General features: G+C 45.0%; 1 protein-coding gene across 4 annotated transcripts in view; it reads left to right on the forward strand.

Moving 5' to 3' along the window:
- The window catches only part of Fndc3b (fibronectin type III domain containing 3B), a 288,258-nt gene that overhangs the window by 80,770 nt on the left and 185,534 nt on the right, over positions 1 to 21,954 (forward strand). For all 4 annotated transcript variants that reach the window (XM_041659165.1, XM_041659169.1, XM_041659167.1 and 1 more), the window contains exon 3: positions 15,812 to 15,887. In XM_041659165.1, coding sequence (XP_041515099.1) covers positions 15,812 to 15,887 — 76 coding nt within the window. The remainder of the gene's footprint in view (positions 1 to 15,811; positions 15,888 to 21,954) is intronic.

A 21,954-nucleotide genomic window follows, 5' to 3' on the forward strand; every position in this document is an offset into this window, starting at 1 on the left:
ATCCATTCTCTCCTTCTCTCTTTACGTAGGTTACAGGAATTGACTTCAGGTTGTCAGGTTGGGGGTGAGGCAAGCACGTTTACCTGCTCAGCTACTCCCCCCCCCCTTAGTTTTTCTTATTAATGTTTTATTACACCTGTGTACCTCTTTTTGATAACAGTTAAAAGGAAAAAAGGAGACTAATTTTCCAAATAGTTGGCCTTCTATGTCTCTGGGCTTCTTATTCTCAGATTCACCCAATTGCTATGGATTGAAAATATTTACAGAAACGAAGGCAAATGGTGTCGTCAAGCAACATGTGCCCTTGGTCATTAACCCCTAAGTAATAATCCAGTGTTGCATATTTGCATAGCATTTGCATTTAAAGATGTTGTGAAGCCTGCAGAATATGTATGAAGGTTATATGCAGATATTCTGCCCTTTGTTGCTCCTCTGTGTTCCCACGAGCCTGTAACTGAAAATGACCCTGGACACCACACGCTTTTGCCTCTGTCTCCCAAGTATCGTTAGATGGGCAGCCACCATCCCAGCTGAGGGACCCGAGTCTTTTTACATTTTGGTGGCTACTGGTGGAAGAATGGGGCCTCTAACCAATTCCCCTTAAATCCTGAGGAACAACTGTTGATAAGAGAGGAAAGTTAGGATGAAACCCTGAACTTTGGGAGCTCATTTGCTTATTTGGGAGTCCAACAGTTCTGACTACACTGGCTTGGATGTCCTAAGGTATCAGCAGGGGACTGGCAGGAGTAGCCGCTGCGTCTGCTGGGCTGTGGTTCTCAGCCTGCAGTCTGACCACATGGCACTTGGCCTCAGAGTTTCACTCAGTTTCATTTGAATATTTTAAACTTATTGACCCTTGCTCTTGCATCTCATGCATACCATAGCTTAGTTTTGAAAAAATTATTCTTTGACAATTTTATATATGTGTATTGTATTTTTATTATGATGGGAATCATTCCCATTCTTAGGCATACTTAATGTCCTCAAACAGATTCAACCTTTCTGTTGGACTTGCCTGATGATGTATATTGTGAAGCAGGAAGCTTGGGTGGCTGTTTTTGTAGGAAGGTGTCTGTAACAGGTTAGAGCCTACATATTGTTTGTGGCCCCAGCTTTTCAGTGAATAACGTTTGAACTTCTCTATAGAGTGCTTACCAAACCTGATGTATTGGTTCCTCAGTTACAGTTCAATTAGGGGACAATGGACAGTTTCAAGGTCCAAGTAAGCATTCTAGAGGTAAAGATGTAGCTTCTTTAAATGGAGTCTTGAGTGGGAGTTTTTTAAAAAGTAAACTTTTCTGTTACTGCCTAGCTGAAATTTTTTTGCAAAACATAATGTGGTATTTGGAAAGAAATGTCCCCCAGAGGTAGTAGAAGGAGTGGCTTTGTTGGAGTAGGTGTGGTCTTGGTGGAGGAAGTGTTTCACTGTGGATGGGGCTTTGAGGTCTCATATATGCTCAGGATACCACCCAGTGTCTTGGTCTACTTCCTGTTACCTTTGATCAAGATACCGCCAGAACCATATGTGTAGCACCTGCATTAGAGGATGGTACACGAGCCGGGAATTAGGCCGGAGATTTAAAAACATACACATACAGACAGAGACACGGGGACATTGGTCATCCTGAAACACGAATGCCAACTTTAATGTGCTCCAGGGAAGCTTATATAGGGATCCTTAATTGATAGCCATGCCCCAGCTCTTGGGATTTCCAGCTGTAAAATCCACCAGAATTCACTGCCCTGCCATCGGGAAGTCATGAGGGTCTCATGCTCAGAGCAGCTGCAGGCACAGGTAAACAAGTTGTTTCACTCCAGCAGGCAAAGGGTATGAGGCAGGCAAAGAAAGTCAGGGGGCCAGGTGTCTGCAGCCCCCAACAAATATGTGCCTACATGCCACCATGTTCCCTGCTGTTGCAGGACATTTGATCACACTATGAAACCAAGATTGCCTTGTTTACTGGAGAAACCTGCTTCTAGCTGGGGTGTGGCTCAGCCCTGACACATGCCTTTTACCCAAGAGCCTCTGCTTAAATGTTGTAAACATGATTAAATACAATCGATCTTAGGTTAGGGGGCAGAGCAAGCAACCAGTTGACAGGAAATATTCATAGAGAGAAAGAGGAAGTCAGGAGGATGGATAGAGAGATGCACAGGAAGTAGAAGGGAGGGACATTCAGTTTGAGTTTTGTTTGAGATGGTGGCATAGGAGAGAGTTCTTTCTGTGGCATGTTGGCAGAGAGGGAAGGCCAGCCGGGTGCTTTCGCTGCCTCTCTTAGCTGGCAGGCTTTCACCCCAGCATTTGGCTCCTGAGTGTTTATCAGTAAAATTAAATGATTGAGAATTAAATAAAAAAAAATCCTGCCATAGTGATAATGGACTAAACCTCTGAAACTGTTAACCACTTCCTCGATTAAATGTTTTCCTTTATGGAAGTTGCTGTGATCTCTTCGCAGCACTAGAGACTCACAGTTCAGGATGCAGTCCACATGAAGCAGCTGCCGCGTGGCATCCACAGTCAGAAAGCGATGGAATGGGGATGTTCTATCGAAAACTCACCAAGGCCAGCTGGCCTGGGTTTGAAAAAACCTGGGATAAAACCGGACTCGCTGAACATAGCGGACAATGAGGATTACTGAGAACTCAAGAACAATGGCAATGAGTTTTTGATCCTACTGCACGTACTGGCTTTGTGGGAGCCTAGGCAGTTTGGATGCTCACCTTACTAGACCTGGTTGGAGGTGGGTGGTCCTTGGACTTCCCACAGGGCAGGGAACCCTGATAGCTCTTTGGGCTGACGAGGGAGGGGGACTTGATCGGTGGAGGGGGAGGGAAATGGGAGGCGGTGGCGGGGAGGAGGTAGAAATCTTTATTAAATAAATAAACGGGAAAAAAGAAAGCGATGGAATGAACACACAGTACAAGGGCTCCTCTTGTTTGCTTTGTTTATACAGTCTAGGACCCCCATCTGGGGAACCGTCCCATGACCAGTTCATGTAACCTAGATAGTCGCCACAGGCATGCCCGTCTCCCAGCTGCTCTAGATTCTGTCGGGTTAAGAACCCTAATCATAACACACATGTAGGAATGTGTTTGTTTGAACATAATGAGATTTCCAACCTGTAGTCTTTTTGTTTTGAATATGTATTTGCCACATTGGATGTGATATGATAGCTTTTGATGTATCATATAATAAAAATAATTTATATGTGCGGGAAGATTAGATTTTTCTAAATCCAGAATATGTTAAGACATATGTTAGTACATAATTGCTTCTGGTAGGCATTTTGTGGTCTAATAATAGATGTAAAAACCCGGTACAACCCTTTGGATATCATTGTGGTGATTTCTCAGAAAATTAGGAAACAACCTTCCTCAAGACCCAGCAATACCACTTTTAGGTATATACCCAAAGGATGCACAATCATGTTACAAGGACATGTGCTCAGCTGTGTTCATAGCAGCTTTGTTTGTCATAGCCAGAACTTGGAAACAACCTAAATGCCCCTCAACCGAAGAATGGATAAGAAAAATGTGGTACATTTATGCAATGGAGTACTACACAGCAGAAAAAAAATGATTTCTTGAGATTTGCAGGCAAATGGATGGATCTAGAAAACATTATATTGAGTGAGATAACCCAGACCCAAAAAGACAAATATCACATGTACTCATTCATAAGTGACTTTTAGACATAAAGCAAAGAAAACCAGCCTACAATTCACAATCCCCGAGAACCTAGACAGTAATGAGGACCCTAAGAAAGACATACATGGATTTAATCTACATGGGAAGTAGAGAAAGTAAATTAGGAGTAAATTGGGAGCATGGGGACCATGGGAGATAGTAGAAGGTGAAGGGAGAGGCAGGGAGGGGAGCAGAGATAAATGTATAGCTCGTTAAAATCAATAAAAAAGTTTAAAAATATGACGATGATGACAGCATGACTGTTACGTTCCGAAGGTGACCATAGCAAACAGGTCACATAATTTAGAAACATGAATCTCCTTATCCTGAATATAGATATTCGCCTTCATTTTCCACATGTAAAACACACCCTTCTAAGTAGGTTGCCATTAATGTGTCATCATTCTAGGTAACTTGGATTCAGCTCCTTTCAGGTTATACTACTCCCTCTGTTTACGTGGCCATTGTCCCCCCGTCACATCCCTCTTAGCCCTCGTGTTATAATAACGTGAAGCCCCAGGAACAGTAGAATTCCATGCTGTCAGACTCTGGCCTATGCTGGTAACTGCTTCTCGGCCTCTTGGTTTTATGTCACAGACAACCACCAGATCAGATCACCCGAAAGACAGCGTGTATTTTGAGATGCAAGTGTGGTTGGTGTCTCCCCAGCTGTCCTGGAACTCACTTTGTAGATCAGGCTGGCTTTGAACTCAGAAATCTGCCTGCCTCTGCCTCCCAAGTACTGGGATTAAAGGCGTGCACCACCACTGCCTGGCTTCTACTTTACTTCTTATACTCTTTTGTATTTATAAAGTAACTTGCTGTGGTTGAGTGCTTAAAACCTCTACCTTACAGTAATTGTCCCCCACCTCACGCTGCTTGAGCCTCTCAGTGAACATTCCTTAAAGACATCATCTCACCAGCATGAGCACTTGCTAGAGAGGACAGTGACTGGTTCTGAGTTGTTTACCCCATAACCTCGGGGAACACGTAGGACAACAGTCTGTGAATTTGACTCTAAAGATACTCCATTGCTTTAACAATGTGATAAACAAAGATGTGTTTGATTAGACTTACGGTTTCCCCTCAAGTTCAACGTGTGATTTGTAAACTTGCTGGTCACTGGAAAACCTTGAGTCTCAATGAACGGTCACTTGAGCACAGTAGTTGAACCACTGGAAAGAATGGATTTTAGTTCAAAGTTTGATTCCTTTGCTTCTTCTGAAGAAAGGGAAGGACGCTGGAGTTGAGGGCTTATGAAGTGGGAGTGTCTGTGCTTAGCACTGACTTAATCATCAGGTGTCATACAGCATGTGGGCTGAAGCCTTCTGTATTTCTAGAGAGGCCAGAGGGCAGAAAGGTTAGGGCTTACAGCTGAATAGTCCCACAGCTGGGTCTTGAACTCACCTCTTTTGGGAACTTCCAGGAAGCTAGAGTTGCCTGGGTTGGGCCTTTCTTCATTTGTAGTGTATAGGTGAGTGAAAAGAGCAGTAGAGGAGGGTGCCTAGCATTCACTTCTGATCTTCACAAGTGTGTGCGTACGAGAGAGATGACCATTCTCTCTCTCTCTCTCTCTCTCTCTCTCTCTTCTCTCTAACACACACGCGCACACACACACACAGACACACCCCCTTCACTAGTTCATATGATTATGATCCCCATATTATTTTCAAGAGCTGGCAAGTGACTGACTCAGATGTGAGAAGCAAGCAACAATGAGGATTTCTGGAGGTCTGATTCTCCTTTGGAAAAGAAGTTGGGAGTCAAGTTTTTTAGATCCAGCCTAGGTCTCTGTAGGGTCCCAGAGCTTTTAATTAGTAATAATTCTTTCCTTGGGGTTGGCAGCAGTTCCCTTCTGGGGTCAGCACTGGTGAGATTACTGGTGAGCAGAGAAGGGTAGCCAAGAATCTTCCCCATGGAGATGAGGGGTGTAGGAGAGGGCCTCTCCCTTTGTCTGTTCTCCCAGACCCACCCTTCATTTCCACTCAAAAGGTAAATCATCCTAGAGACAGGTTTTCAGACGCCAAAAACCTTGTTAGAAGACTTGAACGTGGTGGTGGCACATGCCTTTAACCCAAGCAGTAGGGAGGCAGAGGCAGGTGGATCTCTGAGTTAGAGGACAACCTGGTCTATAGAGTGAGTCCCAGGATAGCCAGGGCTACACAGGGAAATCCTGTCTTCTGGATCACTTCCATCCTGCCGAGAGAGAGAGAGAGAGAGAGAGAGAGAGAGAGAGAGAGAGAGAGAACTTGAAACTATTAGGTAGTTTGTTTTTCTTTCTGAATTTGCAATTATTTCTCTTAAGTAATGCCAGGGTAAAAACACAAGCTGGGTTTTACTCTTCAAAAGGAAAGGAAATGGCCCCTTGGCTGCCCAGTTATATCTTAAAGCTCTCACTGATCTCGAAGGAGGTGGGATCCAGTTTCGTGTGGCTTTGTGTTGAACTGTGTTACCCTCACCACACCCACTTGCTAGTGAATTCCTCCTTTTCTTTGTTTCAGCTTGAGGAAGGGCTGCTTGGTCTTAGACTCTCCTCAAGATGTTAATTACATGTTCCAAAATCATGTGTTCTGTTAAAAATCACTTACGCACACCCTTGGAAAGAACTCTAAACAGGGAGTTTCTTTGGGGTGCAGAATATTGTTCTGAAGGTCTTGGGAAATAAATCTCAAGAGTTAGTTCATTTACCACCAAGACATATTTAGTCAGTGTATATAAACAAAAGAAGTCACAGTGTGCCTGGACATTATTTGTCCCAGATGGAGCTTACACTTGGCTCAGAGCGCAGCACTGACGTCATGGTGCACCAGCTGGCCCCAGATTCAATGTGCAGGGAATCAGCTCTGTGCTGGTGTGCAGCAAGGGGCTGTGGGGAGGAGCCGCAGGGCAGACTGGTAAACTTGTGCCACGTTTCTTGTCTGTGCACTCTGCAGAGACTAGTGCCTGTCCTTATTGTGGACTTAGTGAAGAGGCAAGGTTTGGAAAGATCAGTGATGTACAAGTTGGCATTCGAGTGTGCTCAAGGCCTGCTCTCCTGAGATGAGGTGTGTGCTAGGCCTGGCTTTCCCACAGTTTTTTAGCAGAGAGGCTCTTGTACTCAAGTACAAAACAGAAAACTGGAAAGCATTTGCCCACCCTCCAGCCCTCCCCTTCCCTTCCTCTCCCCTCCCCCCTCCCTCCCTCCCTTCGCACAAGTACCTAGGTCCTTGTATATGTTGGACGAATGTCTTCATGCTGAGGCATGTCTTCATCCCCAAAGCATTACCTCTTTGTTTTCTTGAGACAAATCATTCCTGCCCCCACCCCAGACAAGGTCTCCAGTAGTCCAGCCTAGCCTTGAACTCATTTGAAGCCAATTTTGGCTTTGACCTCCAAATCCTGCCTCCCCTTTCCAAGTGCTGGTCTTGGCAGTATACACTGCTGTTTTCACAAAACTCTACAGTTTTGAAGAAAACTTTCAGTCTTTTTTCCTTATATCATCAAGGAAGACAGTTGCCTTAAACTGTGTAATGGTCCTCAGTATCCATTTGTGTAACCATGTAGGTCCTCAGTATCCATTTGTGTAACCATGTAGGTCCTCAGTATCCATTTGTGTAACCATGTAGGTCCGAGGTAGCCATTTGTGTAACCATGTAGGTCCGAGGTAGCCATTTGTGTAACCATGTAGGTCTGAGGTAGCCATTTGTTTACCTGTTGAGCTCTTTCTTCCGAATAGTTGGTTTAGAGTAATATCTAGAGTATTAGCTAGAAGTTCCGCAGAGCCTGTACTCTAGAAACAGGAGTTATTTTCCCATCGAAATCCGACTGTGAGTATTTGGGGCACAATTATGCAAAACAAGCCAGCGTTTTAGACACAAATCAATTGTGAATTAACTGATAAATGGAGTATATTCATAAGATGGACTATTACTCAGAGAAAGAAGGATGAAGCAGTGACGAGATGACACAGATGGCCTGGGTAACTATGTGAAGTGAAAGGATTCATTCTTGTTGTGTTACTTTTGTCTTTGTGTAAGGTCCACAGTGGACAAACACACAGCGACCAGGAGTACATTAGACAGGAATTGAGGGAAGGTAGGGAATGAAGACAGGGCGTTGAAAATTTCCTAAAATATTTTGTGTCATGGCTACCAGCTATGTGATAGAGTAAAAACACTTCATGTAGATGGAACTGTGTGGTATGCTACTTAAATTTCAAATATGTTAATACAAAATATCTGAAATTAAGAACTCAAAACCAAAACAGCCGGATAGGGCTCTCCACAATAAGCAACCTTCACTGCTTGCTTGCATTGTGGCGATCTTTATTAGAAGAGTTTCCAGGCAGGGCACATCATTGCAAAGCTGTAAGGGACTTAGATTTCAGAACCTCTGCAAGTAGATTCTAGACTCACCCTGTTGCCAGGCTCCAAAGAGGCTGAACAGAGCCCGGAATGCGCATGCTCGGTAGGTTCATGTCCAGTGAGCCAGAGTGACCAAGCGGAAACTGGGCTCGAAGTGAGAGTCTGCTGGCGTTAGATTTTACTGAGGACATGAAGCATGGTAAATTGGGTAAATTGTTTTTCTTTAATCTCCCTCATGTAGTTCAAACTTGACAGTGGTAAGAAGTATTAATAATAACTACCAACTGAGTAAGGCCTGTTCCTGTGGGAGGTGGGTAAATATTCTCTGCTTTTTATAAATGAGGAAATGCGGGCCTTGAAAGGTCAAGTGGGTTACCTGGCAGAGCCGGGACCAAGGTCAAGTGGGCTACCTGGCAGAGCCGGGACCGAGGTCAAGTGGGCTACCTGACAGAGCCAGGGCCAAGCCTCTTTCTCATTGACTCTTTTCCCTGTGTCCTGGTGTCCTTAGACATGTGGTTATATCTTAATTGTTTTTTTTTTTTTTTTTGTTTTGGATTTTCGAGACAGGGTTTCTCCGTAATTTTTTTGGTTCCTGCCCTGGAACTAGCTCTAGTAGATCAGGCTGGCCTTGAACTCACAGAGATCCGCCTGCCTCTGCCCCTGAGTGCTGGGATTAAAGGCGTGCGCCACCACCGCCCGGCCTTAATTGGTTTTTAAACTCAGAGAAAACCCCCAAGTCTAGCAGAGAGTGGCCTAACGATTCATTATTTACATCCTTAAAAGGCTCTGAAGGCATTTATATATTATTAAACGCTGGAACACAGCTCTGGCCTGAACGCCCTCTACAGGCGATGGACATTATGTGCATAGGAGCTTGTTCTCAGGTTTGACATGTTCAAAGTACTTAAGGTTATTTTTTTATTTTCCATTGAAAGAGTGAATTATAAGAGATACATTTTCTTTCTCTCTCTTTCCCTCTTATCCTCCCTCCCTCCATTTCTTCCTCCTTCCCTCCCTGTGCATGGATGCACATGTACACAAAGGTCAGAGGTCAACCTTGGGTTGACACCATCTACCTTGCCTTTTGAGTTGGGGTGGGGGGGAGGTCTCTGCTTGGTCTGGAACCTGGATCAGGCTGGTTGGCCAGCAAACCTTCGGGATCCACTTGACCTGTCTTCACCTTTCCACAGGGGATTATGAGCATGTGCCACCATGACTAGCTAATTTTTGCTTATGGGTTCTGAGTTGAAGCTTGCGCAGCAAACATTTTACTGAGGTATATCCTCAGCTTAGGAGATACTTTTTCTTATCTGCAATTTAGATTTCTTATTCTTTTAAGACCATTTTGAGTATGTATAATAGGATAAAGGCTAGATTGTAATGTCAAGAAATAAGGAACCAATCACTTAGACAGTTTAAAATGGAATTACTTGGGAGTTAAAGTGGGCGTTCTGGAGCTCCGCTTAACATGAACCCGAAGAAGAGCGTGCGGATTCTCCTTAGAGCCCTAGATTTGTTTCCCAGGAAGTCTTTTATTTGAGTCTGCATAAGAGAAAAACTGTACTAGGTACAGAGACTGTCCACCGTGACTGCTGGGAGCTGGCCAAAGGAAGAGGCTGAGCTGATAGCTGAGAGATTTTCCGGCTAGTATTTTAGAGCAAAAGCTGGGAAATGAAAAGAGAAATAAATGTAGGGGAAGAGCAAGTCCAGAAGAAGGGAGCATCAGGAGCACGCGTGGCAGCTACAGCAGCAGAGGATGTGGAAGGCAGGAGGAGGCACCCGGAGACACGCACTGGCTGTCGCTGTGCGCAGGCAGATGCATCATTGGATGGCAGAATTAGTGTCACTTCAGATGGCGAAGTTCATGCCTCTTAGAGGTGCAGGTGACGTCAGTGAGTGCAAGGCATCCATTCTGCTCAGTCCGAGCTGGGTTCTAGCCTGGCCCAGCCGTTTAGTCACGTTACTTTAGGCCAATTTCTTTTGTGTTCTTTAAGCTTCCGTTTTCCCACCCATAAAATCTGGTTAATAATTTCATCGGGTGGCCCTCCGATCTTTTGAGAAAAATGAGATATTAGAACATCTAGGACCCTTTGGAAAGAGTCCTAAAATCCAGGAAGAAGCAGAATGACCGAGTTTGTCTTGTCTGCTGTGCCTTTGCCACATTGGGGTGAGCCAGTGTTTGTGGAACCCACCTGGTGGCATCTTAGCTCCTCCACTTCTGCAGACTGAAATCTGGTGCAGGGGGGATGGGTGAGCAGGACACGATACCATGTACTCTCTTGTCTCCTGCAGCATCTTTGTGGTCTGCCTGCTTGCTTCTTCAGCCCAAGATGTTTTCCTCGAGTGTATTGTTGCTACAAATGTGAGTTTTGGTTGTTTGCAAACTATCACTTCCCTTTCAGAGAAAAGAGACCGAATTCAGGAAACAAATCTGTACAACTTCAGTTATACCTGTGGTCTATTGTGTTTTGTGGCAGAGAGATGAGTATGTCAAAGGTGTGTGTGGAAAGTATGCGTTTGAGAATCTGAAGTGGTTGGTGTATGTGTACTCTGTTTGGGTGTGCTTGTATGTGTGTGTGTGTACACGGGTGTGCATATTGGCATAGGTGGCATTTGCAGTTGGAACAGATCTGATAAGCAATGTAGCCTGAGGTTTGAAGCATGCCTGCTTTCTCCACTGACAGCTTACTTCTGTGTCACTGTATCTGGGAAAGTAAAATCTGTGTGGTGCGTGCCTTTAATCCCAGCTCCCAGGAGGCAGAGGCAGGCAGATCTCTGTGAGTTTGAGGCCAGCTTGGTCTATAGAGCGAGTTCCAGGATAGCCAAGGCTACACAGAGAAATCATCTCAAATGCAACAACAACAACAACAAAAAACCTTTTTCCCCTTTGACAAAAGACAAACAGCATAGCATGAATGTGAATTGGTTTAATGTTGACTTTGAGAAGTAGAAAGTGGCCAATGAGTGAAAAGAAGTGACGACGGGTTCACATACTGCAGTAAAGGAAACTCGCAACAGCCATGTCAGTGGAGGGCAGCTGTGGGGAGAGGCGGGGGCAGAAGAGAACTGCTCGCAAGGCACAAGAGATTTGGTGACTTACGCTTCTTCAGGCTTCACAATGCGAGGTGATGCTGGTGGCTCATTCATGCCCGCTGTCAGGATGGGCCACTGGGGTGCCGTGCCACAGCTGTTTTTATCTCTGCCATTGACAGTGACAGTGGCACAGTGGGCAGTCCATTCCAATTGTGACTTCTGCTCTTGTGAGAGGAGCAATCGCCATTAGGAGGCATGAACATTGCCTCATTTCCAAGGTAGCTTGGTAGAGTACAATCTGGTTGCCATAGCAACTCTGTAGCAGTGAAATTACATGAACTGAACATTTGAGGAGAGATGTGTTGGTATGATGGCCATTTACGTATCTTTTTTCCTGAAGAATTGAAGTATAGGAGATTAGGAACTGAACTTTGTAAGCTAGTGTGTGTGTGTGTGTGTGTGTGTGTGTGTGTGTGTGTAGGAGGCCGGGTGTTTCAGTGCTTTGAACTGTGGTCTGGTATCAATGATTATAAAATGCTGTAATGACTTTTCATGCAGTCTGGTAGGCAGACGGTATGACATCAATTCAGAAATCATTTTTCTACTGGGTTGTATTCTCTGGTCCGTTGCCGACAGTTGTGTGGGAAAAGAGAACATATGAGCATGGATTGTCAAAGAGGAGTAAGCCTCCTCTCCAGAAGGAGATACATGCCTGATACTTTAAATCTGACCAAGATTCTTACCTCTTGGTCAGAAGCTCATAGGCCCAGGGCTGAGCCTGCTATTGTAGTTTGCTAAATGAACATAATATCAAAATACCCTCTAAATTTAGCTTTCCTGATTAGTGATCAGACCTCATCAGAGAACTCTATGTGCAGTGGATAGTGGTGAGCAAGCCCAAAGGGTCAGGACGTAGAATGTAAGTCTCTACGCAGTGCTCCACCGTAAGTGGGTTTGTCATGCCCCTTTCCCTCGGGGTTCATGGACCATCATAGAAGATGGGGCAGAAAGGTTGTGAGAGCCAGAGGTCAGGGAGGACTGGACAGAAACAGTCTTCTGGCCGTGACAGAACAGCTGCACTCGTATGCTCACTGCAGCTGTGCATGGCCACAGTCACTGGAGCTGCATTTGTGTGCTCATTGCAGCTGTGCATGGCCATGCAGTCAGTTGAACTGCACTTGTGTGCTTGCTGCAGCTGTGCATGGCCACAGTCACTGGAGCTGCATTTGTGTGCTCGCTGCAGCTGTGCATGGCCCTGCAGTCAGTTGAACTGCACTTGTGTGCTTGCTGCAGCTGTGCATGGCCCTGCAGCCAGTTGAACTGCACTTGTGTGCTCGCTGCAGCTGTGCATGGCCACACAGTCTCCAGTCACTTGACATCCTGACCTACAAGGAGGCAAGGCCCGCCATGCCCCTGCCTCTGCTTGAGGAACTAGTGACAGCTGATGGCAGCTAGGGATTGGAGAGTGTGGCCTTTTGTAGCATGACCACGTTCCGGTGGTCCCACACCTAAGAGTTTTTGGGCAACATAAATTTGAATCAGTGGATTATTGTGGGAAAAAATGACATGGATTAGACAGTGGGCTTGGGAGGAGTTAGTGTGGACTGAATGTGATCAAATACATTGTATACATGGATAGAATTAAAAATTAAAGTATTATTTTTTTTAAAAGAAAGTGATACTTGTATTTTTATAAGTCCTTAGGCAAGTTCTAGCATCATGGGGATGGGATCAAAATCATCTGCTTTATGCTTAAACTTCTAAGAATAAGTTTATAAAGAATGCCTGTCGATTTAGGGCAGGGAAAAATGTCGGTGGACCCGCACCTGGACTGTGTCCTAGATTGTTCTTGACAACCACCAGTTCATGTACTCTCTCTCCCCACATCTGTCAGCAGTGTTCCTGAGAATACAACCCAGCAATGTTACGAAAAGGCCCATGAAAGAAAAAGGATCTCTGAATTAGAAATTGGTCGGATACCCCCATGGCATTCACCCCACTATTGAAACCATGCTGGCCACTGTTGGGCTCCCAGCGCTCACAGCTGAGGAGGAGCACTGATGGCCTTCTCCTGCAGCTTAGAGTGCATCTCGTGGTACTATGTGTGTTCACCTACACTGAGGGAGCTGCGGGGTCAGTACCAACCTGATTCCTCTATTTCCTGTGACCAGGGTACTGGAGTCTTCAGCAATAGGGTTTTATCTACCAAGTTCCGGTGGCCAACCAAGAGCAATGGTAACAGCTTATATTGTTCTGGGGGTCTGGCCAACTACCTGAGGGGAGATTTCCCACACCTGACACTGGAGTTTTGGACAAGCATTATCCCCTGTGAAGGTTAAGTTCAATCAAATGAAAATATGAACAATAAATAGATTTAGGGAGCTTATGAAGTACTAGATTTCCATGTGGTTTTCCTTAACATCCTGCTGTCTCTGTTCTTCATCCCTCGTTGTCTTCTTCTCCCATCCCTCTCCCCACTTAAACCTCACTCCCTGTTCTTCCCCCTTTGCCTGCTATCCCTTGTATTCTGTGGCCTCCCCTCCTTGAGCTCATTTCCCTCCCTTTATTGAAGGGCTGCTTTACTGGGCGTAGTGTAATAGAGCCGTGATGTATGTTTATGTAAAAACAAAGCTGACTCAGACGGTTTCCGTGTTAAGGGAATGACTAAAACCTCCGGCTGGGGAAAGCAGCGGAGATGCTTTAATCACTCTGGAGATCTAAAGGGATTTCCTTTTGAGTTCTTAAAATGTCACACTGCCTTCACATTGGTGAGAACTGGGGTGGACACACACTGCCTTCACATTGGTGAGAACTGGGGTGGACACACTGCCTTCACATTGGTGAGAACTGGGGTGGACACACACCACCTTCACATTGGTGAGAACTGGGATGGGCGCATACCACCTTCACATTGGTGAGAACTGGGGTGCATGCACATCACCTTCACATTGGTGAGATCTGGGATGGGCGCAAACCACCTTCACATTGGTGAGAACTGGGATGGGCACACACCACCTTCACATTGGTGAGAACTGGGATGGGCGCATACCACTTTCACATTGGTGAGAACTGGGGTAGGCACACACTACCTTCACATTGGTGAGAACTGGGGTGGGCATACACCACTTTCACATTGGTGAGAACTGGGGTGGGGAAGCTTGGAAGATTATTGATGCCAGTACCATGGGGGAAAAGCAAATTATCTTGAAACAATTTATCCTTCAAAATAAGGTGAAGCATCTGGGGTGAGGCTTGGACTACTTTCCTCTGAATGATCCTGATGATTTTACAGTTAATGTATTTCCTAATTAAAAGAAATTCATGCCTCAAAATTATTTCCTGCTGTGAATTACTATTTGAACAATATATGTGGATATTAAAGATTTATATTATAAATGACATGACTTTGATCTGAATAGCATTACAAAGTAGATAAATTGTGGTACATAAAAGAAGTTAATGTATAAGTTGCTCCTCATGAGATCCTTTAAAATAAAACCATTAAATTTGTATTTATGTGTGGTCCCATAAAAGTATATTGTGCACACGCATCTGCAGAGGTCAGGAGAGGGCGTTGGAGCCCCTGAAACTGGAGCTGCAGGTGACTGTGAGCACTGTGTGGGTTTGGAGAATGACCTCAGGTCCTCAGCGAAAGCAGTGAGCTCTCTGAACCACTGAGCCCTCTGTCCAGTCTCTAACTTTATGAAATCTTAATTCCTGACTAATCCATTGAGACAGTTTTCCTTAGATTTTGCAACCATTATTCATTCCGGGAAAGTATTGTCACCCATGGGGTTAGTCAGTCAGATCTTATCCTTATAGCACCTCAGTTAAAGAAGGAAGCAACTGCTAAAAATAATTAGTTAAGTGCAGTTATGAGTTCTAGAGAAAAGAGTAGACTCTAGTGTTACAGAAGCAGTGTTGTGTGCGGAGGACCGAGCTCAGGAATAAGGGACCTTCTTGAAGATTTCAGTGTTGGAGCAGGCTTTCTGCCAGGCCCGTGAGGGAATGGCAGCGTTGTGGTCAGTGCCTGGGGACAACGTGACAGTGCTGGTCGTCCCTGCTGATGCACGGCTGCAGTTAGGAACCTCATTTGTCTTCAGTGTCAAATCGGCGATTTTCCCTGTTGTCCTTTGATTGCACCAAATCTGCGAGGCCGCCAGAGAGATCCTGCCTCACCATGCGGCTTCCCATCAAGTGATTTGAAGGTTATTTTCTGGTGTTAAATATCTGTGTCTGTGTGAAGAAGACACTAATTCTAGGTTATGTATTGAAACATTTGGGTGTTTGCTGAGGTTCATTTAGTTTATGCTGTTTGTTTTATATGCAGATCTTCTTTTCTAACCTTTTTAATTTTGTGAATTGCCTTCTACTATTATTTAATGCAACCACGGTCTCCCAGTGGTGGCCGGTCAAATGGTCATTTCTTGTGCGGCTTTCCTTTGTATGTAAAGTTTGTATGTGTGTTGTTTTTATAACTAATGTTTGTGTCTAAACTCATGAAAGAGAAAAGAAAATTGTCAAGCTTTAGTTATATAGTATGAACAATACGGGCCAGTATACTAGGCTGTGTGCAAATGCACATTTTCCTATGTTTCCCAAAATTTGAGTGGAGTTCATTTACACACTAAATTTTGTGCTGGTTTGGTGTCATGTGCTTCCTGCCAATTTGAGAATCTCAAATCGGAAGAGAAGCAGAATGTGCGGTGTGTTGGTGCTAACTGGAAGTTTCTGTGTTGTTCTCACAGGTTATTCTTGTCCAAGTTAACCCTGGTGAGACCTTCACAATAAGAGCCGAGGATGGAACACTGCAGTGCATCCAAGGTAAGGAAGGTTCTCGATAAACATTCTAACCAAAGGGTTTCCCCTTTATTATAAAGGAAGTAAACATTCCCCTCGTGTTTACATATGATTTCCTACAAGCAAATATATCTTCTCTTTATTCTTCTGTCATATGGTCGGTCTCAAGTCTACATTATTATGATACATCCAGTGGTATTGTGTACTGGATACCTGTTAGTTATCCATTGCTGGGTGGCATAATACAGACCACTCATCACCTCAGTTTCTGTGGCCCAGGGAGTGGCTTAGCTGTGTCCCAGGGCTCTGGGACTCAGAAAGCTTGAGTCAAAGGGTGGGTATGGACTGCAGTCTTCTGACAAGGCTAGATACGCATCTAGACATTCAGATCCCTGTTGGTGACCTTGGGTTTTGTGAGGCTCCTCGTAGAATGTTCCCTTGTTTCCTTGCTGAGGGGACCTCTGTGGAGGATGGAGTAGTCACATATGTGACTGCCGGCTTGATCAGAGGGACTAACTTCGAGATAAGAGGGGGTCAGAGCTATGCCCCCACCCTCCTGCAGATGGGAAATCAAGGTCATGAATACCAGGAGGCAGCTGCCAGCCACTGTTTACCCTGTGGCCCCTGATGGTTCATGCCTTTTTCCACATGTAAAATGCCCCTCCTGAGATTGCCACCAGGCTTACCCTAGTCCACTGTCCCCAGAATCCAGAATTTTGTTCCTAAACAAGGCCCATGTGTGAGTGAGACATTGCGGATAGAGGTCTTTAAGCCCCACGTCCCAGACATCCGCTGGCTTGTGCTTGGTGTGCTCTCTGTGGCCCTTGCAGAGCTCTTCTCAGGCATGCCGCTCCATGGGGAGTTCCGTGTGGAGTGACGCTGCCAACCCTGGTCCTGGACCGCGTTGGAAGTGTAGCTCATGAGAGCTCTTCTTGATAGTGGTGGGGCGGGGAGTAAATTGTGATGAAATTGAACTCAGTGTTAGGCTATTGATTAGACAGAATCTAACCAGAAGATTAATTTATAAAACCTGGCCATGTTTATCAATACCTATTAGGAGAGAGGAAACTCGTGTTGTCTTTGCTGTACTGCAGTGGCCTTCATAGCAACAGATCGTTGCTTTACTGCTTGGATTGGAAGAACAGTAATTTATAACTTAAAGAAATGAACATATGTTAAAGATTTAAGCCTAATGAATTTTAATTGGAGTTAAACTGGAATAATTCAATGATTTTGTTAATGATTTTTTGCTGACTGTACTTCTCTGGCCAGTGCTGTTTCAATTAATTTTCATATTATAAACTTAGTCTTCATTCAGAAAAAGTTTGATGAAACTTCAAGTCAAGGAAGAGAGTGAGAACCATTTTGAATTAGTATGAGCTATTTCCTGCTTCTAGTACATCATAAACAGACTTTGTCTGCAGTTAAAAACCTCCAAGTCCATCTCTTTCGGATTCACACGAGAAGGTTAGATGGAAACTCACTTCTGTAGGTAGAAGCTGAGGTTTTCAGTTTAGGAAGAAAGCAGTTCAAAAACCCCAGCAATTGGGAGACAGAGCCAGGAAGTTCTGAAGTTAAGGTCATCCTCAGCTACATAGTAAGACTTCATGGCCAGCCTGGGCTACTGTGAAATTCTATCTCAGACAAACTCCGTAGTGGCTGAGACTCTACTCGTTATGGTGATGGTGGACCCACATGGGACAACTAGAAGCCAGATGCTCCACAGATGAGCAGAGGTCCCTGTAGTTGCTTTCGCAGGAGTGTGTGTGGATACGAATGGGACTATGTAGTATATGTGCTTAGATGTGTGTCTACATATTCATAGAGTTGACTTGTTTAGAACTTGAGTCCATTTGGTAACCGGTGCTCTCCACAGGCAATGCTGGAAGTACATTGCTTTGTTCACAAGGGACCTTTGTGTTTTGTTTATTCATGGTGATTTTTGGTGATAAGCGGATCCTAACACCCTCCCAGTGATTTAAGAATGCCTTTGACTAAAGCAGAATTATGGAGTCTCATTATCTTTGGCTGCCTCAGCCTTCCTATTCTTTGTTCTTTTCTACAATTTGGGGGTTCTGGCCCAGTTAGCTGAAATGCCACCATACAGAATGAGAGAGGCAGGAACCAGGAACTACATACTGTGCTAGGGTTCTGGGGAGGACGGGGCAACTGGGCGAGCTTAGAAGTGTGGAAGGGAAGTAGCCGGCAGGTGGACCCATAAGCCCTGCCCCCAGGTCTAGAGCACAGGCAGGCACCCACCCAGAAAATTCAGTCTTCACCTGAGTGCCACTGTGAACTGGTCACCCACATGTGTTGATTCAGTCGGTAGGATGTGGGGGCTGCCTGTCCATGGCAACTTCTGGCGCAGGGTGTTATGGCTTCCTTCCGTTAACCAGGATTTCATCCTTGTTGCTGTAGCATTTTTTGCACTCGGGCTATAGTGCGTGTGCTCTCCTTTAGTGAGCGTGACGGACACGGGAGGAGGCTGAGGTATGTGTATACTGACACATATTCTGAAAGCTCGTGCCCTGAGGGAGCAGAGCCACTTTGCGTCCCTGATGCGGCTGACTCCATAGCCCAGCTTCTTTATTTCTATGCCCCGTGGTTTTCTGTCTGTCAGCCACATCACAAGATTTACCCAGGAAGAAGCCTTGGGACTTGAAGACCAGAATGAGGCAGAGGTGCTTTGCATAGCTGCAGACTCACTTTGCTGGTGGAGCTATGGCGCACCTATTAGTTCAGGAAAGCAGACAATGTGTAGAACTTAAATTCTTTTTGTCCAGTGCCATGATTGAACCCAGCTTCCACGTTGACACTTCATTCTCTCATTCCCGAGAAAGGAGTAGTGGGGCCAAGGAGAGCCACTTTTCCCTTTGTGTCTGTGTGTGTTTGCATGTGTGGGTGCTTGTGGGTACACGTGGGTGTGACTGTGGCTGTGTGGTTGTGCATGTGCCACTGTGTGCACACAGAAGTCATGGGACAAGCTCAGGTACCATTCACCTTGTTTTCCACTGTGTGCACACAGAAGTCACGGGACAAGCTCGGGTACCATTCACCTTGTTTTCTAAGACTGTCTCTTATCCTGAACTTGTCTAGTAGGTGAGGCTCTCTCCAGTGAGCCCCAGGTCTAGTTTCCTTCTCCCTAGCACTGGGATGACAAGTGCGCATCGCCATGCCCAGCTCTTCCTTCCTTCCTTCGTTCCTTTCCCCTCCCTCCCTCCCTCCCTCCCTCCCTCCTTCCCCTCTCTTTTTGGTTTTTTTGAGACAGGGTTTCTCTTTGTAACAGCCCTGGCTGTCCCAGAACTTACTTTGTAGACCAGGCTGACCTTGAACTCACAGAGATCTATTTGTCTCTGCCTCCCAGTGCTGGGATTAAAGACTTGTGCCACCACCACCCAGCTCATGCCTAGTTTTTTAATGTGGGTCTGGGGATTGGGTTTCAGCCTCTATGCTTGCAAAGCAAGCTCCTTCCCAGGGAGGACCGTCTCCCAGCCCCTTGTGCCTTGTCAAAACCTATGAAAAAAAAAAAGAATCAGAAGTTGAGTCATATTGTACGGCCCTCTGAAAGAAGTCTTTACATTGAGAATGAGATTGCCCCGGTTCATTTCTCAGTATAAGTCATTAGTGGAGGTGACCATCCTAGAAATTCTTAGGCGCACACATTGTTTTGCACCTTGGTTGGAATTGTCAGCCTGCTAACTTGCCTTTGCACAGCAGCCTGCAGGCTAGAGAATGCTCTTGGGGAAGCTAGTGATAGAAGATTAGAGTTCTGGAAATTTTGAAATCATACTGAGGCCAGCCTTTTTGTTTATAGTTTAATTGATTTTCCACATAACTTTCTCTCTACATCACTTTGACTTCACTAAAAAAGACCCCAGAAACTCAGCGTGATGTCATTAAACAGCAGCTTGGAAGTTGAGAGCAGATTAATGTTGAGGAATATGATTGCTTTGGAAAAAAAAGATTTGTATTTTTGGGAATGTCCTTGGTGATAACAAAGGAAGAACAACACAGGAAACATACTATATGCTGTGAAGGCAGATTCATTGCTGATGGAATATTTCTCAATATTTTCCATGAAGTATGAATCCTAAGTGTTAGACGGGACCACCACAGGGCACAGCATATAGTCACTTGGAGACTGTACGATACCTGAAGCGGCAGAGGCCAAATAATTTTCCTTCTTTGGTCAAACAAAATTGTATAAAGAACAGACAAGAAAAAGAGTCTTAGTAATCAATATGAATTCTGGCCTTTGCTTACAGTCAGGAATTAATAGACGCAGTGTGGGTCTCGTTATTGTCGTGTCCCTGTCTGAGCCGAGGCGCTGGCAGGGTAACCTTCTTTCCTGTCTACACATGCCATCTCTTTATCTGGGCCATTTCTCTGCTCTCTGCAGCATCCTGCCAAAACAAACATTCCACTTCCTGGAAGGCCTTAGGTCTGCCCGTTCCTAGAGCCATTTTGGACCACAGCCAGTCCACTTTGACTGTTCTCTGGCCTAGGGAGGAGCAGGTAGGGAGCAGCTCCCGGGTTGCTTATGGATGTAAACCTTTCCCTAGGTTAGAGTAGGAAGGTCAGTGCTCCTCCACCCTGCTCCTCAGCAGTCCAGCTTGATTGTGAGTGGACTCATGCTAGTTTGCGTTATGCCAAGTGTGAGTCCTTTACACTTTACTCTTTCAGTAAGATTTTAATTATGTTGAGTCAATATGCTTTCTCAGAAATCTTCCTTGAACTTTGAGAATTTCAATCACACTGATGCTCAAAGCCACCTGTTTGCTTTAGAGAACCGGTCAGCAACTTCTTTTAGTCAGTTGCTCCTGCGCATGCTCATTCTCTTCCTCCCTCCTCCACCCCCCACTCTTCTGCTTCCTTTTCTCCCTGATGCTGGGACTTGGGACTTGAACCCAGGATTTTTACACACGCACTCTTCTGTTGACTAACATTTCCAGCGTAACATCTTTAAGTTGTGAAGAATTATCATAATGACCTTCTGTAAATGACACAGTTTCTGTGTTTTAAGGCCTGAAAAAAAATAGGAATGTCATGACAATTTAAGCAAAAAAGATTAAATTGCTTAGAAAGCATCATTATTTTAGTAAATACATTATTATCTAAAAATGTTCCCTTGCCAATAGTTTTGTCCAGAATGATTTCAGTATTTTTTTCCAACAGCATTATTCTGCTAACTTGTGTTAAGTGGGTCAAGACCTTGAAATGACAGCAGCATCTGGAGGAAATGTGAGAAATGACTGTAGAGCCGCACTGAGATAAAGAAGCTTTGAATCCCTTACAGTGTGCGCAGCCCTCCCCAGCTCCGTGCCATTCTTCTCCTACAGCAGAGAGTGTGGGAACTGTGTCTTTGATGGACACTGCGCTCTGCTCTGTGGCTCTGTGAATGACAGCATTGAGAGGAGTTCATGGTGGACTTCCCTATTTGTCCCTTTCCCCCAACATGTGATTCAGCAGGCAGAGCTGCGCAGGGTGCCCTTCCGAAACATTGTGTCCTTCCAGTGCATCTGTTAGATTTGGAAGGATGGAAACAGTGGCTCTCACCCTTTCCAACAACTTCATGGCTGGTCCGAGGTCCAAGGGAACTCAGGTTGCTCCTTGCTGTGAACGGTGAACGGTGTTGTAGCTGGGCTTCACAAGCTGAGGTAGACTGTAATTTCAGTTTCTTAAATGTGAGCTGAACATTAATGAGAAATTACTCTCTAACTTAAAACCAAGGAAACAGAGATGGCTTTCTGTGCTTCCAAAGCCAACTCTGCCTGGGCCTAAATGAAACCATGTTTTGTTTTGGGGTGAATCTTGAGGTGGTTTGAAGGCGAAGTTACTGTAGCCTGCGTGTACCTACTGCTTTTGCTTATTTCAGGATTTGGGGTATGGAACTGATGGTTTGATGGTGTGTCTTTACTTGTGACCTATCCATATTACGAGTGATTCTTTCTATCCGGGGTTAGGATGTGGTGGCTCATTTTTCTCCATGAGAAGTTGCTTTGGACTTGTTGAAGGATTCCGACCAGCTGAAGAGATTCTGTGATTTGAAAATCTGAGCATTGAAACTTGTAGGTCTTTTGCCCAGGCTCGC

The sequence above is a fragment of the Microtus oregoni genome, unplaced genomic scaffold (assembly GCF_018167655.1).
Source record: "Microtus oregoni isolate MIOR12 unplaced genomic scaffold, Mior012 000010F_ref0000083, whole genome shotgun sequence".
Classification (NCBI taxonomy): Eukaryota; Metazoa; Chordata; class Mammalia; order Rodentia; family Cricetidae; genus Microtus; species Microtus oregoni.